This window comes from Indicator indicator, chromosome 32 (assembly GCF_027791375.1).
Source record: "Indicator indicator isolate 239-I01 chromosome 32, UM_Iind_1.1, whole genome shotgun sequence".
Taxonomy (NCBI): domain Eukaryota; kingdom Metazoa; phylum Chordata; class Aves; order Piciformes; family Indicatoridae; genus Indicator; species Indicator indicator.
In genome coordinates this window covers 8,623,367-8,648,219 of record NC_072041.1, presented here as the reverse complement: position 1 = coordinate 8,648,219, position 24,853 = coordinate 8,623,367, and the positions used below count along the sequence as shown (strand labels likewise).

At 63.0% G+C, this 24,853-nt stretch overlaps 1 protein-coding gene across 1 annotated transcript in view; it reads left to right on the top strand.

Annotated features, from left to right (window-relative positions):
* HSPG2 (heparan sulfate proteoglycan 2) overlaps positions 1 to 24,853 on the top strand; it is a 65,414-nt gene that overhangs the window by 19,755 nt on the left and 20,806 nt on the right. Inside the window, exons 17-61 of the mRNA XM_054395119.1 lie at positions 20 to 167; positions 246 to 373; positions 739 to 825; positions 1,080 to 1,138; positions 1,259 to 1,326; positions 2,398 to 2,538; positions 3,394 to 3,567; positions 4,039 to 4,218; positions 4,298 to 4,416; positions 4,499 to 4,610; positions 5,001 to 5,114; positions 5,194 to 5,321; positions 5,399 to 5,485; positions 5,575 to 5,624; positions 5,715 to 5,803; positions 5,880 to 6,020; positions 6,119 to 6,310; positions 7,837 to 7,929; positions 8,021 to 8,101; positions 8,188 to 8,418; positions 8,544 to 8,657; positions 8,756 to 8,883; positions 8,960 to 9,046; positions 13,526 to 13,752; positions 13,949 to 14,059; positions 14,464 to 14,564; positions 15,616 to 15,796; positions 17,336 to 17,395; positions 17,605 to 17,727; positions 17,821 to 17,961; positions 18,604 to 18,746; positions 18,831 to 18,966; positions 19,046 to 19,191; positions 19,274 to 19,412; positions 19,493 to 19,647; positions 20,579 to 20,717; positions 20,839 to 20,990; positions 22,176 to 22,314; positions 22,490 to 22,647; positions 23,322 to 23,460; positions 23,534 to 23,685; positions 23,783 to 23,921; positions 24,007 to 24,158; positions 24,245 to 24,383; positions 24,464 to 24,615. Coding sequence (XP_054251094.1) covers positions 20 to 167; positions 246 to 373; positions 739 to 825; positions 1,080 to 1,138; positions 1,259 to 1,326; positions 2,398 to 2,538; positions 3,394 to 3,567; positions 4,039 to 4,218; positions 4,298 to 4,416; positions 4,499 to 4,610; positions 5,001 to 5,114; positions 5,194 to 5,321; positions 5,399 to 5,485; positions 5,575 to 5,624; positions 5,715 to 5,803; positions 5,880 to 6,020; positions 6,119 to 6,310; positions 7,837 to 7,929; positions 8,021 to 8,101; positions 8,188 to 8,418; positions 8,544 to 8,657; positions 8,756 to 8,883; positions 8,960 to 9,046; positions 13,526 to 13,752; positions 13,949 to 14,059; positions 14,464 to 14,564; positions 15,616 to 15,796; positions 17,336 to 17,395; positions 17,605 to 17,727; positions 17,821 to 17,961; positions 18,604 to 18,746; positions 18,831 to 18,966; positions 19,046 to 19,191; positions 19,274 to 19,412; positions 19,493 to 19,647; positions 20,579 to 20,717; positions 20,839 to 20,990; positions 22,176 to 22,314; positions 22,490 to 22,647; positions 23,322 to 23,460; positions 23,534 to 23,685; positions 23,783 to 23,921; positions 24,007 to 24,158; positions 24,245 to 24,383; positions 24,464 to 24,615 — 5,875 coding nt within the window. The remainder of the gene's footprint in view (positions 1 to 19; positions 168 to 245; positions 374 to 738; positions 826 to 1,079; positions 1,139 to 1,258; positions 1,327 to 2,397; positions 2,539 to 3,393; positions 3,568 to 4,038; positions 4,219 to 4,297; positions 4,417 to 4,498; positions 4,611 to 5,000; positions 5,115 to 5,193; positions 5,322 to 5,398; positions 5,486 to 5,574; positions 5,625 to 5,714; positions 5,804 to 5,879; positions 6,021 to 6,118; positions 6,311 to 7,836; positions 7,930 to 8,020; positions 8,102 to 8,187; positions 8,419 to 8,543; positions 8,658 to 8,755; positions 8,884 to 8,959; positions 9,047 to 13,525; positions 13,753 to 13,948; positions 14,060 to 14,463; positions 14,565 to 15,615; positions 15,797 to 17,335; positions 17,396 to 17,604; positions 17,728 to 17,820; positions 17,962 to 18,603; positions 18,747 to 18,830; positions 18,967 to 19,045; positions 19,192 to 19,273; positions 19,413 to 19,492; positions 19,648 to 20,578; positions 20,718 to 20,838; positions 20,991 to 22,175; positions 22,315 to 22,489; positions 22,648 to 23,321; positions 23,461 to 23,533; positions 23,686 to 23,782; positions 23,922 to 24,006; positions 24,159 to 24,244; positions 24,384 to 24,463; positions 24,616 to 24,853) is intronic.

Sequence of the window (24,853 nt, the reverse complement as noted above, 5' to 3'; positions counted from 1 at the left end):
CACACCGCCCCCTCCCCAGGTGCCCGGTGGGCTACGCGGGGCTGTCGTGCCAGCGCTGTGCCAGCCGCTTCGAGCGGGTGAGGAAGGGACCCTACCTGGGCACCTGCTCCGGCTGCGGCTGCCACGGCCACTCCAGCACCTGCGACCCTGCCTTCGGGCACTGCCTGGTAAGGAGCGGGGAGGGGCCCTGGGGACGGGCAGGGGGCGTGGTGCTGCCAGGCCCTGATGCCAGCCCTGCCCCCCAGAACTGCCAGCACAATACGGAGGGGCCGCAGTGTGAGAAGTGCAAGCCTGGCTTCTTCGGTGATGCCACCAAGGGCACCGCCACCGCCTGCCACCCCTGCCCCTGCCCCTACACCGAGGCGTCCCGCAGGTCAGTGCCAGCCCCAGGGGGACCCTGCCCCACCCCAGAGCCTTACTGTCCTGCTGTGCCACCGTCCGTGTCCACCTATGCCACCCTCACTGTCCTGCTGTGCAACCCTCACTGTCCTCCTATGCTACCTTTGCCATCCTCCTGTGCCACCCTTGCCATCCTGCTGTGCCACCCTCACTGTCCTCTTGTGCCACCCTTGCCTTCTTGCTGTGCCACCCTCACTGTCCTGCTGTGCCACCCTTGCCATCCTGCTATGCCACCCTCACTGTCCTCCTGTGCCACCCTTGCCTTCTTGCTGTGCCACCCTCGCTGTCCTGCTGTGCCACCCTTGCCATCCTGCTGTGCCACCCTCTCTGTCCCTGCAGGTTCTCAGAGTCCTGCTTCCTGGACACCGATGGCCAGGCCACCTGTGACGCCTGTGCCCCCGGATACGCCGGGCGCCGCTGCGAGAGGTGGGCACAGGGGGTCCCGAGAGCCCCCACAGCCCCACCGGACACCCCTCGCCCAGCTGAGACCCCTCCCCGCTCTGAGACTCCCCTCCCCCATCACCCACCCTCCCCCATCCTATCCCACCCCTCTCCCACCCCCTCCCACCCTCATTCCTCCTCCCTGACCCTCTCCAACCCTCTCCTACCCTCCCCCACCCCCACCCTCCCCCACCCCTCTCCTACCCTCCCCCTCCTCACCCATCCCCCCTCCCCCCCAGGTGTGCTCCAGGCTATGAGGGGGACCCCATCCAGCCAGGTGGCAAATGCAGCCCCATTGGTGAGTGCTGCTTCTGGGGTGCTCCCCCCACACCCCTCACCCAGGGGTGCCCCCTCACCCACTCTGGGTGCCCCCTCCCTGTCTCTGGCTGCCCCCCACCCTCACCCTCGCTGCCTGCAGGTCAGGAGCTCGTCAAGTGTGATGCCCGCGGGGGCAAGGACGATGCCAGCGGCACGTGTCACTGCAAGGTGAGGGCAGGGTGCCAGGGGGTGAGGGGGGGGCTGGGTGCTGCCACCACCCCATGGCATCCAGGGGCATCCCTGTGTATCCAGTGCCATTCTCCATGGCACCCAGTCCAATCCCTGGGGCACTCCGTCCGACCCTTTGCCCTCAGCACCCAGTCCAATCCTCCTTGGCACATGTTCCAGCCTCCTATGGCACCCAGTCTGCCCCATGGCACCCAGTCCAACCCCCCCATGACACTCTTTCCAATGCCCCATGGCACCCAGTTCAATCCTCCTTGGCATTCAGTCCCACCCCTTGCCCTCAGCACCCAGTCCAATCCTCCTTGGCACACGTTCCAGCCTCCTATGGCACCCAGTCTGCCCCTGCCCCAATGGCACCCAGTCCAACCCCCCCATGGCACCCATTCCAATGCCCCCATGGCACCCAGTGTGACCATCTGCCCCATGACACCCATTCCAATGCCCCATGGCACCCAGTCCAACCCCCCCATGGCACCCATTCCAATGCCCCATGGCACCCAGTCCACACCCCCTTGGCACCCACTCCACCCTTCCTATGCCACCCAGGCCAACCCCTCCTTGGCACCCATTCCAACCCTTTGGCACCCATTGCAGACCCCATGGTACCCAGTCTGCAAGCCCCATGGCACCCATTGCAACCCTCCTTGGCACCCATTCCAAACCTCTTGGCACCCATTCCAACCCTCCTTGGCACCCAGTCCAGACCCCTTGGCACCCATTTCCAATGCCCTTGGCACCCATTCCAAACCCCATGGTACCCCTCCCCACCCCCTTGGCACCCATTCCACCCCACTTGGCACCCATTCCAACCCACTTGGCACCCATTTCCAACCCTCCTTGGCACCCATACCAACCCTCCTTGGCACCCATTCCCACCCCCTTGGCACCCATTCCAACCCCCATGCCACCCATTCCAACCCCCTTGGCACCCATTCCAAACTCCCTTGGCACCCAATCCAGCTGCCCAGTGCCACTCCACTGCTGCCCCTGTGTGCCAGCTGGTCCCAGGCCCAGCCCCTGGCACCCCCTGAGTGCTGCCCTCTGTGCCCTCAGCCCAACGTTCGTGGGCAGCTCTGCGACGCCTGCGCCGCTGGCACCTTCCACCTGAGCGCTGCCAACCCCGAGGGCTGCCTGCCCTGCTTCTGCATGGGCATCACCAGGCACTGCCACAGCTCCGCCTGGCACCGCCACCAGGTACTCAGGGCCGTGCCAGGCCGTGCCAGGCCTTACTGTGTCATGTTGAGCCATGATGTGCTGTGGGATGTGGTGTGGTGCCATGCTGTGTTGTGGCATCTGGTGCCATGCTGTGCCATGTTGTACCATGCTGTGCCATTCCACATTGTGCCATGCCATTCTGTGCCATGTTGTGTCATTCTGTGCCATGCTACATTGTGCCATGCCATGCTGTGCTGTGCCATGTTGTACCATTTTGTGCCATGCTGTGCTGTGCCATGTTGTACCATTCTGTGCCATGCCACACTGTGCCATGCCAGGATATGCAATGTTGTGCCATGCCATGCTGTGCCCTGCTATGTGTCATCATGTCATGCCATGCTGTGCAATGTTGTGCCACAGCAGTACCATGCCATGCTATGTTGTGCCAGGCCATGCTGTGCAGCATTGTGCCATTTGGTGCCATGCCATGTTATGGTGTACCATATAGTGCCAGGCTAATGCCATGCTGTGCCATGCTATGCAATGTGCCATGTTGGGTTGGGTTGTGTCATGTCATTATATGGCACATTGTGCCATCCTGTGCCATGGCATGTCACTACTATGCCATGCTATGCCATGCCATGCTATGATATGCCAAGCCATGCCCTGATTTGTTGTGCCATACCAGCTAGTGCCAGGTAGCGCCAGGTTGTAACTTACCATGCCATGCTGTGCCATGCTGTGCCATGATGTACTGTGCCAGCTTGTAACTTGCCATGCCTTGCTGTGCCATGCCGTGCCGTGATGTGCTGTGCCAGGTAGTGCCATGCCATGCCATGTGGTGCCATGCTGTGCCATGCCACACCATGCCCAGCCACAGGCCCTCCCTTCCAGGTGCTGCTGACAGCGGAGGGCACTCCGCCGCTGCCCCTGGCCAACCTGGCTGGCACACAGTCGGGCACCGGTGCCACCTTCTCCTCCCCCCGGGAGCTGCTCTTCGATGCCTTCCAGACCCTGCCCCAGGATGTCTACTACTGGCTGCTGCCCGAGGCCTTCACCGGGGACAAGGTGCCCGCCACGGGCACAGGGGCAAGGGGAGGCAAGGGGGCCAAGGGTGGCAAGGAGGACAAGAGTGGCAAAAGGGACAAGGGTGGTAAGGGAGCCAAGGGTGGCAAAGCTGGCAAAGGGGCCAAGGGTGGCAAGGGGGCCAAGGGTGGCAAGGAGGGCAAGGGTGGCAAGGAGGACAAGGGTGGCAAAGCTGGCAAGGGGGACAAGGGTGGCAAGGGGGCCAAGGGTGGCGAAGCTGGCAAGGGGGACAAGGGTGGCAAGGAGGGCAAGGGTGGCAAGGGGGCCAAGGGTGGCGAAGCTGGCAAGGGGGACAAGGGTGGCAAGGAGGACAAGGGTGGCAAGGGGGACAAGGGTGGCAAGGCTGGCGAGGGAGACAAAAGTGGCAAGGATGGCAAGGGACAGAAGGGGGCCAAGGGTGGCAGGAGGGCTGTGCCCGTGCTGTGCTCAGCCTCACCATGCCCTGCGCTGCAGGTGACGTCGTACGGCGGGGAGCTGCGCTACAGGGTGGCACACCGGGCACCGGCAGGTGCCCAGCCCCTGCCTCGCCAGCCTGCCGTCGTGCTGCAGGGCAATGGCATCCTCCTGGAGCACTTCTCCGATGCCAACCCCCCGCCCGGGGTGCCCACCACCGTCACCGTGCCCTTCCGGGAGGTGAGCGCAGCTGGGTGCCCTCTCTGGGCCCCGGGGTGTGGGTCGGGGTCAGGGCACTCAGCTGGGGCTGTGCCCGCAGCACGCCTGGCGCCGGGCGGACGGGCACGGTGCCACCCGCGAGCACCTCCTGATGGCTCTGGCCGACCTCGACCTCTTCCTGATCCGAGCGACCTACTGGGAGCGGCAGGAGGAGAGCAGGTAGCGGGCACGGGGTGGGCATGCCGGGCGTGCGGGGCGTGGGGCGGGCAGGGCACTGGGCACAGCCTGTCTTGCCCCACAGACTGGCAGACGTCAGCCTGGACGTGGCAGTGCCACACGCCACCGGCCGCCCGCCCGCGCTCGAGGTGGAGGACTGCACCTGCCCGGCCGGGTACCGCGGAGCCTCCTGCCAGGTGCGACCCCTGGTGCCCACCCAGCCCTGCCCCACCCTTGGAGTGGTGCCCACCCTGCTTGTGCCTCTGTGCCTTCATGGGCAGTGAGTGGTGCCCACCCTGCTTGTCCCTATGTGCCCCTGGCAGTGAGTGGTGCCCATCCTGGTTGTGCCTGTGTGCCCTTGAGGGCAGTGAGTGATGCCCACCCTGCTTATCCCTGTGTGCCCTCATGGGCAGTGAGTGGTGCCCACCCTGCTTATCCCTGTGTGCCCCTGGCAGTGAGTGGTGCCCACCCTGCTTGTCCTTCTGTGCCCTCGTGGGCAGTGAGTGGTGCCCACCCTGCTTGTCCCTGTGTACCCTCATGGGTAGTGAGGGGTGCCCACCCTGCTTGTCCCTGTGTGCCCACTGCAGGACTGTGCCCCTGGCTATACCCGCAGCACCTCTGGGCTCTACCTGGGCACCTGTGAGCCATGCCAGTGCCATGGCCACGCCGCCGAGTGCCACCCCGAGACTGGTGTCTGCCAGGTGAGCTGGGCACATCCAGGAGACACCCTTGGCACACCCCTGGTGGTGCCATCCATGCCATCACCTTCCTCCTCTTTAGGGCTGCCAAGACCACACAGAGGGTCCCCAGTGTGACAAATGCCAACCTGGCTACTACGGTGATGCCACCCAGGGCACCCCAGGCGACTGCCAGCCCTGTCCCTGCCATGGACCACATGGTGCCAGCCAGTAGGTGCCGCCTCCTGGTGCCCTTCATCCCTGGGGACGCTGGCAGGGCCTGACCCATCCCCTTGTGCCCTCTGCAGGGAGACCAAGATCTGCTTGGAGGACACGGACGGGCAGCCCACCTGCAGCGCCTGTGCCCCCGGGCACAGTGGGCGCCTCTGCGAGAGGTGACAGGGCACACGGGGCTGGGGCACTGGGGTGGCTTTTGGGGGGCAGCACCCCCTCCTCACTGCCAACTTTTGCTGTGCCCCCATAGGTGCTCACCTGGGTACGTGGGGGACCCGCTGCGGGGAGAGCCGTGCCGAGGTCGGTGCCACAGGGAGAGGGCAGGGCGAGGTGCCCTACGCTGGCACAGAGGGGGGCGCTGTGTGTAATCGCTGTTGTCACCCCCTCCAGAGCCAGGTGCCCCCAGCAGGCAGTGCCAGTGTGACCCACGTGGCAGTATCGGTGAGGGCTGCGATGCCAGTGGGCAGTGCCAGTGCAAGGTGAGCCTTTAGTGTGTCCCCGAGCCCTGGCAGGGGGTGGCAGGGCGATGGCACCCACCCCATGCTCTCCTCCCAGGCCAATGTGGAAGGTCCCCACTGTGCCACCTGCCGTGCCCACCACTTCCACCTGAGTGCCAGCGAGCCAGCCGGGTGCCTGCCCTGCTTCTGCATGGGCATCGTCCAGCACTGCACCAGCACCTCCTATGCCCGCGGCACCGTGAGTGTGCCCTGAGTGTGCCCTGAGTGTGCCCTCTGACGGCCCCAGCTGTGCCCAGTGCCCCCCACCCTGCTCACCACCCCTGTCCCCACCCCTAGATCCAGACGCCCTTCGCCCCTGGCAATGCCCAGGGCTTCTCCTTGGTGAACCGGCAGCGCAGCACCCGGGTGGGCAGCGGCTTCGTGGTGGAGCCTGGCAGTGCCCAGCCGCGCCTCAGCTACCACCGCTTCGGGGAGCTGCCCCCCGACTCCTACTACTGGCAGCTGCCACCCCCCTACCAGGGGGACAAGGTAAAGGGGGGTGTCCCCACACTCCACCCAGGGGCAGGGGTGCCCATGGGAGTGCCCAGCCTGCACCTGCTTCCCATGGGCACCCCTGGGTGCTCTGCCCCAAGGGAGGTGGCTGCAGCCTGCCCTGCCTCCTGCCCTGCCTCCTGCTCTGCCTCCTGCCCTGCCTCCTGCCCTGCCTCCTGCTCTGCCTCCTGCTCTGCCTCCTGCCCTGCCTCCTGCCCTGCCTCCTGCCCTGTCTCCTGCCCTGCCTCCTGCCCTGTCTCCTACCCTGCCTCCTGCCCTGCCTCCTGCCCTGTCTTCTGCCCTGCCTCCTGCCCTGCCTCCTGCCCTGTCTTCTGCCCTGTCTTCTGCCCTGTCTTCTGCCCTGCCTCCTGCCCTGTCTTCTGCCCTGCCTCCTGCCCTGCCTCCTGCCCTGTCTTCTGCCCTGCCTCCTGCCCTGCCTCCTGCTCTGCCTCCTGCCCTGTCTTCTGCCCTGCCTCCTGCTCTGCCTCCTGCCCTGTCTTCTGCCCTGTCTCCTACCCTGCCTCCTACCCTGCCTTCTGCCCTGCCTCCTGCCCTGCCTCCTGCCCTGACCCCTGCCCTCTCCTTCTTTGTTTTTTCCTCTTCCTTTCCCCTTCTCACTTCTCCCTTCCCCTTTCCCCTTCCTCGTCCCTATCTCATCCCATCACCTTCCCTATCCCTATCGCCTTCCTCCTCTCCCTCTCACCTTTCCCTACTCCATCCTATCTCCCTTCCTCTTCTCCTTCTCCCTTTATCTTTTCCCAACCCTATCTCATTCGATTTCCTTCCCCATTCCTCTCCCTATCCTCTTCCTCTTTCCTTTCTGCATCTCTATCCCATCCTTCTCCTTTTCCCTTCCTCATTCCCACCTTGTCCCATCACCTTCTCTTTCCCTTTCCCTTTCCTTTTCCCTTTCCTTTTCCCTTTCCTTTTCCCTTTCCCTTTCCCTTTCCCTTTCCCTTTCCCTTTCCCTTTCCCTTTCCCTTTCCCTTTCCCTTTCCCTTTCCCTTTCTCTCTCCCATCCCACCCCAATTTCAATCCCACCCCTACTCCCATCCCCACCCCAATCCCACTCCCAAACCCACTTCCATCTCCACCCCACTCCTACCCCATCCCCAACCCAATCCCACCCCGACCCCAACTCCAATCCCAACTCTACCCTAATCCCACCCCACTCCCATCCCCACCCCATCCCCAATCCTATCCCCAATCCCAACCCCACCCCAACCCCATTCGCACCCCAACCCTACCCTAATCCCACCTCTATCCCCACCCCAATCCCCACCTCAATCCTATTCCCACCCCAACCCCACTCCCATCTGCACCCCACCCAATCCCATCCCCATCCCGATCCCAACCCCATCCTATCCTCACCTCAATCCCATTGCCATCCCCACCCTAACCCCACTCCCATCTGCACCCCACCCAAATCCCAATCCCATCCCCACCGCAATCCCATCCCAATCCCAATCCCAACCCCACCCTAATCCCACCCCATCCCCCCCCATCCCCTCCCCCCACTGCAGGTGGGCTCCTACGGGGGGGGTCTCCGCTACACCCTGACTCACAGCCCGGGGGCGCAGGGAGCTGCCCTGCCCGACGCCGACGTCCAGATCACGGTAAGGGGGTGCCAGGGGGTGCTGGGGTTAACCGTCTTGTGACTGGCACAGGGTGGCACCAGGCCTCCCCCTGACAGCCCTCTCTCCGCAGGGCAACGACATCACGCTGGTGGCCTACCAGCCCGACCTGCCCCCGCACAGCCCCCAGGCCTTCGAGGTCATCTTCCGGGAGGTAGGAGCCCGCAGGTGGCTTTGGTCCCTGCTGTGCCAGGCCGCTGTCTGTGTGCCCTGCCTGCGACACCTCCCCTCTGCCCGCAGCAATACTGGCAGCGGCCGGACGGGCAGCCGGCGACGCGGGAGCACCTCCTGATGGCTCTGGCCGACCTGGATGAGGTCCTGATCCGAGCCACCTACTCCACCAGCACCGCTGCCTCCAGCATCGGTGATGTCACCATGGACACGGCCGTGCCCCCCCAGCCTGGCCTCCCCCCAGCCCTCCAGGTGGAGGAGTGCCGGTGCCCCCCTGGCTACCACGGCCTGTCCTGCCAGGTGAGGCTGGCATCCCCATCGTCGCCATCCAGCAACCCTTTCTCCCCGCCTGACCCCATCCTAGGGGTGTTTGGGGGGAGGGGTCACAAGGCTGAACCCCCCCTTTTCTCTGCCCCCCTTGGCAGGATTGTGCCCCCGGTTACACCCGCACCGGGGGGGGGCTGTACCTGGGGCACTGTGAGCTGTGTGAGTGCAACGGGCACTCGGAGAGCTGCCACCCCGAGAGCGGCGTCTGCTCCGTAAGCCTTTACATCATGAGGGGTTTCTTTTGGGGGGGCTGGGCTCTCATGCCAGCCATAACCCCCCCCCCCCAATTTATCTCATCCCCCCCTCCCAGGGGTGCTTACACAACACTGCAGGGGATTTCTGCGACCAGTGTGCCCCTGGCTTCTATGGGGATGCCACCGCCGGTACCCCCGAGGACTGCCAGCCCTGCGCCTGTCCCCTCCCCTACCCTGAAAACCAGTGAGTGCCAGCGCTGGGGTGTGGGGGGTTGCTGGGGAGGGGCTGTGCCCTCACCTCACCCTGCCCCTCCCCACAGGTTTTCCAGGACCTGTGAGAGTTTGGGAGGCGGTGGGTACCGCTGCACCGCCTGCGAGCCAGGCTACGCCGGGCAGTACTGCGAGCGGTGAGGCTGGCAGCACCCCAAATACCCTCCCCATGGGCTCACCCCAAAATGCTCACCCTGAGAAACCCGCCCTGACAGGCTCACCCCAGATATCCACCCCCAAATACTCACCCCATGGGCTCACCCCAAAATGCTCACCCCGAGATACCCACCCTGACAGGCTCACCCCAGATACTCACCCCCAAGCACCCTCCCTGTGGGCTCACCCCAAAATGCTCCCCCCAAGATACCCAGCCTGATAGGCTCACCCCAGATATCTACGCCCAAATACCCTCCCCATGGGCTCACCCCAAAATACACACCCTGAGAAACCCACCCTGACAGGCTCACCCCAGATACCCACCCCCAAATACCCTCCCCATGGGCTCACCCCAAAATACTCATCCTGATAAACTCACCCTGATGGGGTCACCCCAATATACCCACTCCCAAAACCCAACCCATGGGGCTCACCCCAAAATGCTCATCCTGAGAAACCCACCCTGACAGGCTCACCCCAATATACCCACCCCCAAAAACCCACCCCATGGGCTCACCCCAATATACTCACCCCAAACTCGGTGGGCTCACCCTGATATACCTCCCCTGGTGGGTTCACCCCAATATCCCCATCCCACTATACCCACTCTGAAATGTTCACCCCATTATAGCCACCCTGATGGACTCAGCCCAGATATCCAACCCCAAATACCCTCTCCCAAAAACCTACCCTGTGGGCTCACCCCAAAGTGCTCATCCTGATAAACTCACCTTGATGGGGTCACCCCAATATACCCACCCCCAAAAACCCACCCCATGGGCTCACCCCAATATACTCACCCCAAACTCGGTGGGCTCATCCTGATATACCTCCCCTGGTGGGATCCCCCCAATATCCCCATCCCACTGTACCCACTCTGAAATGCTCACCCCAATACAGTCACCCTGATGGACTCACCCCAAATATCCACCCCCAAATACCCACTCCCAAAAACCCACCCCATGGCTCACCCCAAAATGCTCACCCTGAGAAACCCACCCTGACAGGCTCACCCCAAATATCCACCCCCAAATACCCACCCCCAAAACCCGCCCCATGGGCTCACCCCAAAATGCTCACCCTGAGAAACTCACCTTGATGGGGTCACCCCAATATACTCACCCTGAAAACCCATCCCATGGGGTCACCCCAAAATACTCATCCTGATAAACTCACCTTGATTGGGTCACCCCATTTACCCATCCCCAAAAAGCACCCCATGGCCTCACCCCCAAAGTGCTCACCCCAATATAGCCACCCTGATGGACTCACCCCTATGAGCTCATCCTGATATGCACCCTGATGGATCCCCCCAAAATACCCACCCCAGAGTGCATACCCCCCCATCCCCACCCTGATCTGCTCACCCCAATATCCACTCCACCAGGCTCACCCCACTATACTCACCCCAAAATCCTCACCCTTGGTCTCTACCCTGCCATACCCACCCCAAAATGCTCACCTCAGCTCACATTGGCTCACCCCAATGTGTGCCCTGCAGTGGGCTCACCTTTATACCCACCCTGATGGGCTCACCCCAACATACCCACCCTGGCGGGCTTCACCCCAAACTGCTCACCCTGTTATACCCACCCCAATAGTCTCCTGCTGTACCCACCCTAATGCACCCACCCTGGCACACCCACCCTGATACACTCACCCTATGAGCTCCCCCCAGTATATGCACCCCAAGAGGTCACCTCTATACCCACCCTGATGTGCTCACCCCAATGTACCCACCCTGATAGGCTCACCCCAAAGGGTTCACTTTTGATACATGCACCCCAGTGTGCTCACCCTTGTGGGCTCACCCCAATAGACCCACCCCAATATCCTCATCCCAATGTCCTCCTGCTATACCCACCCTGAAATGCTCACCCCAATATTCCCCCCCTTGATGAGCTCACCCCAATGTACCCACCCTGATAGGCTCACCCCAAAGGGTTCACTTTGATACATGCACCCCAGTGTGCTCACCCTTGTGGGCTCACCCCAATAGATGCACCCCAATAGGTCACCTCTATACCCACCCTGATGAGCTCACCCCAATGGACCCCCCTCTGATAGGCTCACCCCAAAGTGTTCACCCCAGTGTGTGCTCATCCCTGTGGGCTCACCCCAATACATGCACCCCCCTGGGCTCACCCCAACAGACCCACCCCAATAACCTCATCCCAATGTCCTCCTGCTATACCCACCCTGAAATGCTCACCCCAATATTCCCACCCTGATGGGCTCACCCCAGAGTGCTATACCCACCCCAATATACTGACCTACATGAGCTCACCCCAATATATGCACCCCAGTGAGCTCACCCCAACAGACCCACCCCAGTGCCCTCTGCCATGCCCACCCCAGTATACCCACCCTGATGGGCTCACCCCAATGTTCTCTCCCTGACATGCCCACCTGAAAGTGCTGACCCCCGAATACTCACCCTTATACCCACCCTGACATACCCACCCCAAAATGCTCACCCCAATATACTCACCCCAGTGTTCTCCTGCTATACCCACCCTGGCACACCCACCCTGATATACTCACCCTATGAGTTCCCCCCAATACATGCACCCCAATGGGTCACCTCTATACCTACCCTGATAGGCTCACCCCAAAGTGTTCACCTTGATAGATCCACCCCAGTGTGCTCACCCCTGTGAGCTCACCCCAATACATGCACCCCCCTGAGCTCACCCCAATAGACCCAGCCCAATGCCCTCTGCCATGCCCACCCCAGTATACCCACCCTGATGGGCTCAACCCCATGTTCTCTCCCTGACATGCCCACCTCAAAGTGTTCACCCCCAAATACTCACCCTTATACCCACCCTGACATACCCACCCCAAAATGCTCACCCCAATATATTCACCCCAATGTTCTCCTGCTATACCCACCCTGGCACACCCACCCTGACATACTCACCCTATGAGTTCCCCCCAATACATGCACCCCAATGGGTCACCTCTATACCTACACTGATAGGCTCACCACAATGTATCCACCCTGACAGGCTCACCCCAAAGTGTTCACCTGGATAGATCCACCCAGTGTGTGCTCACCTCTGTGAGCTCACCCCAACAGACCCACCCCATTGCCCTCTGCCATGCCCGCCCCAGTATACCCACCCTGATGGGCTCACCCCAATGTTCTCTCCCTGACATGCCCACCTCAAAGTGCTCACCCCCAAATACTCACCCTTATACCCACCCTGACATACCCACCTCAAAATGCTCACCCCAGTGTTGACCTGCTGTACCCACCCCAATACACCCACCCTGGCACACCCACCCTGATATACTCACCCTATGAGCTTCCCCCAGTACATGCACCCCAATGGGTCACCTCTACACCCACCCTGATGGGCTCACCCCAATACCCTCTGCTATACCCACCCCAGCATACCCACCCTGATGTGCTCACCCCAATATTCCCACCCTGATAGGCTCACCCCAAAGTGTTCACCTGGATAGATCCACCCCAGTGTGTGCTCACCCCTCTGGGCTCACCCCAACAGATCCACCCCAATATCCTCATCCCAATGTCCTCCTGCTATACCCACCCTGAAATGCTCACCCCAATATCCCCACCCACCCTGATGGGCTCACCCCAGTGTACCCACCCCAGTATACTCACCCTGATGTATGCACCCCAATATACCCATCCCAATATGCTCACCCTGCTATCCCCACCTCTCTGGGCTCACCTCCATACCTGCACCCCAATATGCTCACCTCCCTAAACCCACCCCCATATATGCACCCCAATATACCCACTCCCATGGGCTCACCCCAAATACCCACCCCAGTAAGCTCACCCTCCTGTACCCACCCTGACACCTTCACCCCAGGATCTCAGCCCTGCTAGACTCACTCCCAGGGGCTCACCCCCAAATACCCACCCCCCATGGGCTCACCCTGATGGGCTCACTCCGATGTACCCACCCCACTGTGCCCACCCTAAGATGCTCACCCTGCTATATAGACCCCTCTGTGCCCACCCCACTGTGCCCACCCCCAAGATGCTCACCCTGCTATATAGACCCCTCTGTGCCCACCCCAAGATGCTCACCCTGCTATGTAGACCCCACTATACCCACCCCAGTGGACTCACCCCCATACATGCACCCCAATAGGCTCTCCCCACTATACCCACCCCAATACATGCACCCCAATATACCCACCCCAATGGGCTCAATCCCATACATGTGCCCATGATACCCACCCCACATACCCACCCCAATGGGCTCACCCCCATATATGTACCCACAATACCCACCCCACATACCCACCCCAGTGGGCTCACCCCCATACATGTGCCCACTGTACCCATCCTACTGTACCCACCCCGACATGCCCACCCCACATATGTCCCTACAATGCTCACCCTGCTGTACCCACCCCAGTGGGCTCCCCCCTAGTCTCTGCACCCCCCACCCACTCACCCCTCTCTCCCCCCACAGCTGTGCCCCTGGCTACTCAGGTGACCCCACGGCTCATGGGCAGGGCTGCGTCCCGGTGGGCTCCGCGGTGCCCCTGGCTGTCCACATCCACCCCCCGCGCGCCACGGTGGCACAGGGCAGCGCCATCACCCTGCGGTGCCAGGCTACCGGCCAGCCCCCCTTCTACTACCACTGGGCACGAGAGGATGGGAAACCCCTCCCTGAGGGTGCCCAGAGCCAGAGACAAGGTACTGGGTGGCACCGGGAGGGGGGCACTGGGGGTGTCCTCAAGGTGGGGGGGGCAGACGTGGGTGTCAGCTGTGTGCCACCCCCAGGGGAGGAGCTGTGTGCCCACAGTACCCACCCCACTATACCCACCCCAGGGGGCTCTCCCCCATACATGTGCCCACGTGGAGGTGGGGGTCACCTGTGTGCCACCCCCAGGTGAGGAGCTGCACTTTGCCAGCATCCAGCCCTCCGCTGCCGGGGTCTACGTCTGCTCCTGCCGCAACCTGCGGCACAGCAATGCCAGCCGGGCCGAGGTCATCGTCACCGGTAGGTCACCGTCGGGGTGGGTGGCTGGCACCAGGAGGTTGCCATCAGGGTGGGAGGCTGGCACTGGGAGGTTGCTGTCAAGGTGGATGACTGGCACCAGGATGTCACTGTCAGGGTGGATGGCTGGCACCAGGAGGTTGCCATCAGGGTGGGAGGCTGGCACTGGGAGGTTGCTGTCAGGTTGGGTAGCTGGCACCAGGAGGTCATTGTCAGGGTGGGTGACTGGCACCAGGAGGTTGTTGTCAGGGTGGGAGGCTGGCACTGGGAGGTGGCTGTCAGGGTGGTGGCTGGCACTGGGAAGTCACAGTCAGGGTGGGTGGCAGGCACCAGGAGGTCGCTGTCACCCATCTGGGGGCACATTGCTGTGGGCAACAGTGGCACTCAGCTCTCCTGCCTCGCTGCAGAGAGCCCTGAGAAGGCCATCACGGTCACCGTGGAGGAGAAGCGGGTACAGCGGGTACAGCCTGGCACCGATGTCACCTTCGTCTGCACTGCCAAGAGCAAGGTGAGCCGAGTGGGGCTGTGGTGCAGCAGGGCACCTGTGGGCACCTTTGGTACCCACCTGGGGGACATCCCTGGGTGGTGCTAATGGGGACATGCAGGGAGCAGGGACTCTGCGGTGTGCCCATGGGGCCGGGGGCACAGGGACACCCCTAGGTGCCCACCTTTCACACGGGGCACCCCTTTGGTGCCCATGAGGTCATGCAGGGCACAGGGACACCTCTAGGTGCCCACCTTTCACACAGGGCACCCTTTTGGTACCCATGAGGTCACGTAGGGCACAGGGACACCCCTGGGGCCCATCCAGTTATATGGACTCCCCTATACACCTTTGGATGCCCACCTGCCTCTATGGCACACACCCACACCCCTGGGTAGCTCCGAAGCACGGCATCTGTACACCCTTGGGTGCCCATGGGAGTAGCCAGGGTACATGGGTGCCCATGGGGTTGTGCAGAGCTTATGGGTGCCCATGGGGACATGAAGGGCATGGGAATACCCCTAAACCCCTATGGGCATATGCAGGGCACAGGGACACCCCTCGGTGCCCATGAGGTCATGCAGGGCACATGGGTGCCCTTGGGGCCATGCAGGGCACAGGGGAACCCTTGGGTGTCCATGAAGACATGCAGGGCACATGGGTGCCCTTGGGGCCACACAGGGGAGCCCTTGGGTGCCCTTGGGACTATGCAGGGCACAAGGGAACCTTTGGGTGCCCATGAAGGGCACATACGTACACTTGGGGCCACACAGGGCACAGGGCAAACCTTATGAGCCCTTGGGGCCACACAGGGCACAGGGCAACCCTTGTGTGCCCTTGGGGCCACGCAGGGCAAAGGGGAAGCCTTGGGTGCTCTTGGTGCCATGTAGGGCACAGGGCAATCCTTGGGTGCCCTTGGGACCACGCAGGGCACAGGGGAACCCTTGGGTGCCAATCCAATCATCCGAATCCTCCAAGCACCCTCGGGCACCTCCACCGCACCCGCAGCCAGCAGGCCCCTTCCGTCCCCGTGCCCATGCCCGTGCCCATGCCCGTGCCCCTGTCTCCCCGCCAGTCTCCTGCCTACACGCTGGTGTGGACGCGGCAGAGCCACGGGACGCTGCCGCCCGGCGCCGTGGACTTCAACGGGATCCTGACGCTGCGCCGCGTGCGGCCCGAGGACGCCGGAGTCTACGTCTGCACCGGCTCCAACATGCTGGCCATGGACGAGGGCACTGCCACGCTCTACGTGCAGGGTGAGCCCCGCTGCCCGTGCCCGCCGCGGGCACGCTCCGCATGTCCGCAGATGCCAGGGTGACGGACGGGCTCCAGTGCCCAGATCCCGGAGCGTTGGGCAGTCTCGACACCCAGATGCCAGGGGGACAGACAGGCTCGGTGCCCAGATCCTGCAGTGATGGGCACTCTTGGCACCCAGATGCCAGGGGGACAGCTATGCTCAGTGCCCAGATCCTGCAGTGATAGGCACTCCTGGCACCCAGATGCCAGGGTGACAGTCATGCTTGATGCCCAGATCCTGCAGTGATGGGTGCTCCTAGCACCCAGATGCCAGGGTGACAGATGTGCTTGGTGCCCAGATCCTGCAGTAACGGGCACTCTCGATGTCTATGTGCCAGGGTGACAACCATGCTTGGTGCCCATACATCAGAAAGATGGGCACTCTCAGTGCCCAGATGCCAGGGTGAAGGGCATGCTCAGTGCCTAGACACTGAGTGAATGCTTGCCAGTCAGGCCAAGTGATGGGCATGCTCACTGCCCAGATGCCAAGGTGATGGGCACGCTCAGTGCCCAGACAGCGAGGCAATGGGCATGCTCACTGCCCAGATATCAGGGTGATGAGCACACTTGTTGCCAGATGCCAAGGCAATGGGCATACTTGCTGCCCAGACACTGGGGTAATGGGCATGCTTGGTGCCCAGACACTGAAGTGATTCATTCACTTGATCCTTAGATGCCAATCTGATGGGCACCCTTGGCACCCAAATGCCAGGGTGATGGGCAGACTTGCTGCCCAGACTGTGGGACGGTGGGCTCACTTGGTACCCAAATGCTGGGCATGGTGCCCAGAAGCCCTGGCAATAGACAGGGTCACTGTTCAGATACTGGGGGTGATGGGTAGGCTCAGCAGCCAGATGCCAGGGTGATGGGCACCATAGTGGGGTTGGTGAGGCTGCTGACCTCTCAGAGCCTGGGAGCAGTGGCTATGCTCACTGCCCAGATGCCAGGGTGATGGGCACACCCAGGTGTTGAGGCGATGAACACACCCAGTGCATAGATGCCAGTACAATAAGCACTCTCGCCACCCCGGTGCCAGGGTGATGGCACTCTCAGTGCCCAGACACCCTGGCAGTGGCCAGGCTCTTGCCTCGACATCTGGGGCAATGAACCAATGGTGCCCAGACACTGGAGTTGTGGGCACTCTCAGCACCCAGATGCCAAGGCACTGGGCCCACTTGGTGCCCAGACACCAGGGTGATGTACACACTCAGTGCCCAGGTGCTGAGGTGCTGAATGCCCTTGGTGCCCAGGTGTCAGGGTGATGGGCTTGATCGGTGCCCAGTTGGCAGGGCAGTGGGCAGGCTCACTGTGTGCCCGGCTATGGGCACATCTGCTACCCAGACGCCCTGGCCGCAGGCAGCCTCGCTGCCAGATGCTGTGGGTGCTAGCCTGATGCCCAGACTCTGTGGCAATGGGCAATGAGCAGGGTGCTGGGCACCCTGCGTGCCCAGTTGTGGGAGCGATGGGCACCCTCTCCTGAGCCCCCTGCCCTCTTGCAGCCCCCTCGAAGACCCAAATGTTCTATGGCCCTGTGGAGTTCATGGAGGGGCACAGGCCTGGTGAGTCACTGCCCAGGGGCCCCGGGGGGTCCCCGCGCTGCCCCCCACCCACTGCATGCCAGGGCACCACCACGCACCCACCCTGCCAGCTGTGCCAGCCGTGCCACGCTGACCCCCCGCTTCCCACGACCCCCACCACCCGGGGCAAGCATCGTGGTGGGGGGTGCCCAGCATCACCCTGATCCCCCCACCCCCGCCTCTCACCGCAGCTGGCACCGCCGCCGCCCCCACCGCCAGCGTGGAGCCGGCGCAGCTGAGCGTGGCACCGGGGCAACCGGCAGAGTTCCACTGCCTGGGCACCGGCAACCCCCCGCCCACCCTCGAGTGGCTCGGTAGGTGCCCGCTGGGGTTGGGGGGGGTGGGGTGCGTTGGCACTGGGTCTGGGCACAGGGTGAGCAGGGGTGACCCCGGGCCGTGTGCCACAGGCTCGCTGCCGCCACGGGCGGTGGTGCAGGGCGGGACGCTGCGGATCGGCGCCGTGGAGCCTGCCGACGAGGGGCACTACGCCTGCCGGGCACGCAGCAGCGCCGGGCAGCACACAGCCAGGGCCTTCCTCCACGTGCAAGGTGAGTCCCAGCAGCATCAGCAGCATCCCCAGTGCCATCCCCATTGTGCCCACAATCCTCTTGTCCACGTTGTGCCACCGTCTGCATTGTGCCATTGTCCCCATTGTGCCATCGTCCCCATTGTGCCATCATGCCCATTGTGCCCATCGTCTCCATTATGCTTACTGTCCCGTTGTCTCCATTGTGCCACCATCTCCATTGTGCCACCATCTCCATTGTGCCATCATTCCCATTGTGCCCCTCATTGTGCCCACTGTCCTGTTGTTCCCATTGTCCCCACTGTGCCACTATCCCCATTGTGCCACCACCCCCATTGTGCCACCATCCCCATCGTGCCATCATCTCCATTGTGCCATCATTCCCATTGTGCCCCCCATTGTGCCCACTGTCCTGTTGTCTCCATTATGCCACCACCCCCGTTATGCCATCATCCCCACTGTGCTACCATTCCCATCCTGCCACCATCCCCATCCTGCCACCATCCCCATTGTGCCATCATCCACACTGTCCCCATCACCTTCATCATCCCCATCCCTCTCCCCGTTGTCCCCATCCTCCACATCACTCCTGTCACCTCCATCACCTCCATCACCCCCTTTGCCCCCACGTTCCTTGGTGCCACCCTGACCCCTGTGCCTGCAGGGCCTGGCAGCCCCCAGGTGCAGGTGAGCCCGGAGCGGACGGAGGTGCAGGAGGGCTCCACGGTGCGGCTCTACTGCCGCGTCTCAGGGTCACCTACTGCCACCATCACCTGGGAGAAGCAGGGTGGCACCCTGCCACCGCAGGTGAGCTGGCACCAGCACCCGTGGGTGCGCTGGGGGGGGTGTGGGCACACAGCGGTGCCGCTCACCCCCGCCCTGGTGCCGCAGTCCCATGCCGAGCAGGGTGACATCGCCACGCTGGTCATCCCCTCCGTGACACCGCCCGACGGTGGCATCTACCTCTGCGTGGGCACCAGCACCGCTGGCGTGGCCCGTGCGGCCATCGAGGTGGCCGTGGTGCCAGGTGAGGCGTGTGGGGGGCGCTGTCACTGTTCGGGGGTGGTTTTGGTGGGGCCACAACTCACCCACGTGCCCCCTGGCAGGGATGGCAGCGCCTGTCCGCATCGAGTCCTCATCCCCATCCGTCACCGAGGGCCAGACCCTGGACCTTGACTGCGTGGTGGCAGGACCTGGCTCCAGCACCGTGACCTGGTACAGGCGCGGTGGCTCCTTGCCCGCCGGGCACCAGGTAGGGCACAGGCAGCATGGGCACCCCGCAAATCCCACCCTGTCCCCCGCCCTGTGGCGCTGATGGGTGTCCCCACCCGCAGGTGTCAGGGTCCCGGCTGCGAGTGCCCCACGTCACGGCAGCTGACTCCGGGGAGTATGTGTGCAGGGCCAGCCTGGGCACCGGCGCCCGCGAGGCCTCCGTCATTGTCACCGTGGTGCCCGGCTCCAGCTCGTCCTATGGTGAGGCCAGGCTCGGTGGCACTGCTGGGGGCGTGCTGGGCCCAGACAGGTGACCACAGCTCCATCCCCCCTCCCTCCAGGGCCATCGGCTTCAGGTGTCCCTGTCCGGATCGAGGCTTCCTCGTCCACCGTGGCCGAGGGACAGAGCCTGGACCTCAACTGTGTGGTGGCAGGGCAGGGACAGGCCACTGTCACCTGGTACAAGCGTGGAGGGTCTCTGCCAGCCAAGCATCAGGTAGGGGACACCAGAGGGGGATGTCACCAAGGTGAGGGGGGTTGGGTGGACCCACAGCCCCTTGCAGTCTCTGGTGGGTCCATGTGAGGTAGCCTCATGCAAGCCCAGGTGGCTCCATGCAAGCTCAGGTGGCTCCATGCAAGCTCAGGTGGCTTCATGCAAGCTCAGGTGGCTCCATGCAAGCTCAGGTGGCTTCATGCAAGCCTAGGTGGCCTCATGCAAGCCCAGGTAGCTCCATGCAAGCTCTGGTGGCCCCACCCAAGCACTGGTGGCCTGTGCAGGACCAGGTGGCCTCATGCAAACCCAACTGGCCAAGCCCAATCATCTCTGTGCAAGCTCAGATGGCACTTGTGTGACCTTGTGTGGTCCTGTGCAAGCCTGATGGCCTCCATGCAAGTTCAGACGATCCCCCACAAGCCCCAGCAGCCCCATGGAAGCCCAAAGGGCCTTGGTGACCCTCATGTCCTTTCCTTGCATGGCTCTGTGCAAGCTCTGGGGGCCCCATGCAAGGTCAGCTGGCCCCATGTAAGCCCAGGTGGTCCATGAAAGCCCAAATGACCACATGGAAGTCCAACTGGCTCCATACAAGCCCAGGTGGCCTCGTGCAAGCCCCAGATGACCTCATGGAAGCCCAAGTGGCCCCATGCAAGCCCCAAGTGGCCTCATGCAAGCCCAGGTGACCTCATGGAAGCCCAAGTGGCCCCATGCAAGCCCAAGTGACCACATACATGCCCAGGTGGCCCCATGGAAGTCCCAGGTGGCTCTATGCATGCCCAGGTGGATCCGTATGACCCAGGTGGCCTCATGCAAACCCAAGTGACACCGTGGAAGCTCAGGTGGCCTTGTGCCAGCCTGGATGGCTCTGTGCTACTGCTGGTGGCCCTGAGCGAGCTCGGGGGTCCCTGCTGAGCCCTGTGCCCCCTCCCTGCAGGTGTCTGGCTCCCGGCTGCGGCTGCTGCAGGTGACCACGGCCGACTCTGGCGAGTACGTGTGCAGGGTGACCAGCGGGGCCACCACCAAGGAGACAGCTGTGATGGTGACAATCCAGCCCAGCGCCGCCAGCGCCTACCGTGAGTGGGGACAGGAGGGGACAGTTCCAGCGGGGGGGTCCCGGTGTGCCACGGCACCGAGCCAGGCCCCATGCTGGAGCTGGCACGGTCAGCAGTGTCACGCTCTGGTCTCGGTCCCCAGTGCCAGGCAGCACCACTCCTCTGCACATTGAGTCCCCATCCTCCACCCTGGCCGAGGGACAGACCCTGGACCTCAACTGCGTCATCACCAGCCCCAGCCAGGCCACTGTCACCTGGTACAAGCGGGGGGGGTCCCTCCCGGCCAAGCACCAGGTAGGGGACACGGCTGGGGATGACCCCAGGAGGGGAGGGGAGGGGAGGGTCAGGGCTGTGCCGCGGTCCTGTGTAAGACTAAGTGGCCCCATCAAGGTCAGGTGGCCTTATGCAAGTGCAGGGAGACCCCATGCCAGCCCTCCTAGCTCAGCCAAGCCCAGGTGGCCCCATGCAAGCTCTGCTGGTCCATGCAAGTGACTCCATGCAAGCTCTGCTGGTCCATGCAAGTGGCTCCATGCAAACCCAAGTGGCCCCATGCAAGCTCTGATGGTCCATGCAAGCCCAAGTGGCCCCATGCAAGCCCAAGTGGCTCCATGCAAGCTCTGGTGGTCCCATGCAAGCCCAAGTGGCCCCATGCAAGCCCTGGTGGTCCATGCAAGCCCAAGTGGCTCCATGCAAACGCTGGTGGTCCCATGCAAGCCCAAGTGGCTCCATGCAAGCTCTGGTGGTCCCATGCAAGCCCAAGTGGCTCCATGTAAGCTCTGGTGGTCCCATGCAAGGTCAGGTGGCCCTATGCAAGGTCAGGTGGTCCCATGTAAGTCCAGGAAGACCCCATGCCAGCCCTGGTAGCTCAGCCAAGCCCAGGTGGCCCCGTGAAAGCCCAAGTGGTCCCATGCAAGGTCTGGTGGTCCCATGGAAGGGTAGATGGCCTTACACAAGCCTAGGAGACCCTATGCCAGCTCTGGTGTCTCCATTCAAACTCAAGCAGCCCATCCCAAGTAGCCATTGTGGCCCATTGTATAGGGTTACCTGTGTTACGTGGCCATGGCACTTGGGGACATGGTTTAATGGCCATGGTGGCCTTAGGTTGATGGTTGGACTTGATGATCCTAGAGGGCTTTTCCAACCACAACAACCCTGTGATTCTATGGTTTTATGCAAGGCCAGGTGGCCCCATGCAAGCTGAAGTAGCCCTTGCAAGCCCGGGTGGCCCCATGGAAGTCCACATAGCCTATGCAAGCCCAGGTGGTCCATGCAAGCCCAGGTGGTCCATGCAAGGGCAGGTGGTCCATGCAAGGCCAAGGAGCCCATGCAAGTGCTGGTGGCCCATGCAAGCTCAGGTGACTTCATGGGAGCCCAGGTAGCTTGCGCAAGCCCAGGTGGCCCTTGGAAGCGCAAGTGGCCCTGTGTAAGCCCCAGCAGCCCCATGGAAGCCCAAGTGGCCCTGGTGTCCCCTCCCTGCAGGTGTCTGGCTCCCGCCTGCGACTGCTGCAGGTGACAGCAGCTGACTCTGGCGAGTACGTGTGCAGGGTGACCAGCGGGGCCACCACCAAGGAGACCTCCATCATGGTCACAATCCAGCCCAGCAGTGCCAGCACCTACTGTGAGTGGGGACAGGGGGGAACAGGGAACATTAGCCATGAGTGGGTGGCTCTGCCCTGTGGTGTCCCTGGCTCTGGAGCGAATCGCTCCCCAGGGAAGCCTCCTTGGGCTCCTGGTGTCCCTTGGAGGGCCACACGTGGGGGTTGCCACAGTCTGTAACGCACTCTGGTCCCCAGCGCCGGCCAGCACCACCCCACTGCGCATCGAGTCCTCGTCCTTGTCCTCTCCTGTGGCCGAGGGACAGACCCTGGACCTCAACTGCGTCATCGCCAGCCCCGCTCAGGCCACCGTCACCTGGTACAAGCGTGGGGGGTCCCTCCCGGCCAAGCACCAGGTAGGGGACACCTTAGGGCTGGGAATGGCCCTAAGGGGAGTGGCTGGGGCTGACCCATGGCTCTGTGTGAGCCCAAATGGCCCTGGTGACCCTCATGTCCTTGCCCTGCATGGCTCTGGGCAAGCTCTGGTGGCCCCATGCAAGGTCAGCTGGCCCTACGTAAGCCCAGGTGGTCCATGCAAGCCCAAGTGACCTCATACACACCCAGCTGGCCCCATGAAAGTCCCAGGTGGCCTTATGCATGCCTAGGTGGCTCTATATGACACAGGTGGCCCCAGGCAAACCCACGTGACCCCAGAGGAGCCCCAAGTGGCCCCAAGCAAGCCCAAGTGACTTTAGGTGGCCCCATGGAAGTCCCAGGTGGACCTATGCATGCCCAGGTGGCTCCATATGACACAGGTGGCCCCATGCAAGCCCAAGTGACCTTGTGGGAGCCCACATGGCCCTAGGCAAGCCCAAGTGACCCCATACACATCCAGTTGGCCCCATGGAAGTCCCAGGTGGCTCTGTGCATGCCCAGGTGGCTCTGTATGACCCAGGTGGCCTCTTACAAGCCCAAGTGACACCATGGAAGCTCAGGTGGCCTTGTGCCAGCCTGGATGGCTCTGTACAACTGCTTGTGGCCATGAGCAAGCTCAGGGGTCCCTGCTGAGCCCTGTGTCCCCTCCCTGCAGATGTCTGGCTCCCGGCTGCGGCTGCTGCAGGTGACCACGGCCGACTCTGGCGAGTACGTGTGCAGGGTGACCAGCGGGGCCACCACCAAGGAAGTCTCCATCATGGTCACAATCCAGCCCAGCAGTGCCAGCACCTACCGTGAGTGGAGTCTGGGGGCAGACAGGGGATCGTGCCATGGCCCTTGGGGTGACCCTCTCATCTCTCTCCCCAGCCATTGGCGTCACCCCCCCGCTGCGCATCGAGTCCTCGTCCTCCTCCGTGGCTGAGGGACAGACCCTGGACCTCAACTGCATCGTGGCAGGGCAGGCTCAGGCCACCGTCAGCTGGTACAAGCGTGGGGGGTCCCTCCCGGCCAAGCACCAGGTAGGGGACACCAGAGGAGCATTTTGGGGTGAAGAAAGGGGATCTGGGGTGTTTTGAAGGCTTTGTGTCCCCCTCCTCATGCGTGTTGCCCCCTCAGGTGTCGGGCACCCGGCTGCGCATCCCGCAGGTGGCAGCAGGGGACTCCGGGGAGTATGTGTGCAGGGTGGCATCGGGTGGCATCACACATGAGACCTCCCTCATCGTCACCATCCAGACCGGCGCTGGCTCCTCTTACGGTACCGGGGAGGGGCGGGCGGAGCCGTGGGGACGTGTTGGGGACGTTTGGTGGCTGCCCCTGCTGACCCCCATCGCCGCCCCCAGCCGTCGGCGTCACACCGCCGGTGAGGATCGAGACCTCCTCCGCTGCCGTCACCGAGGGACAGACCTTGGACCTCAACTGCATGGTGGCAGGACAGGGTCACCCCCAGGTCACCTGGTACCGGCGTGGGGGGGCTCTGCCTCCCAACAGCCAGGTGGGACATGGAGGAGGTGGCATCGCCCCGCAGGGCACGGCCCCAGGTCAGGCAGCTGACGTGTCCCCAACCTGTCACCTCCCCAGGTGTCGGGGACCCGCCTGCGCCTCTCGCAGGTGGCGGTGGCCGATTCGGGGGAGTACGTCTGCAGGGTGACCCTGGGCACCGTCACGCAGGAGGCCTCTGTCATTGTCACCGTGCCCAGCAGTGCTGGCACCTATTACAGTGAGTGTGAGCAAGGGGGCAGCGCTGGGGGGACAGGTGGGTGCCACCTCAGTGACCAAAATCCCCTTCCCCTGTCCCAGCCTCCGGCGTGTCCCAGCCCCTCCGCATCGAGTCCTCGTCCTCGGCCATCGCTGAGGGACAGACCCTGGACCTCAACTGTGTGGTGGCAGGGTCTGGCCCTGTCACTGTCACCTGGTACAAGCGCGGTGGCTCCTTGCCTGCTGGCCACCAGGTAGGGCACAGGGAGGGGTCACGCTGCGCCTCTCCTGTCCCTTGCCCTCTGGTGCTGACTTGTCCCCAAATTGTCCCCTCCAAGGTGGGACAAGGTGTCTGTGGAGCCAGACATCTGCAGGGAGGGGACACAGGGCTCAGCAGGGACACCTGAGTTTGCTCAGGGATGCCAGCAGTTGCACAGAGCCATCTGGGCTGGCACAAGGCCACCTGAGCTTCCATGGTGTCACTCAAGCTTG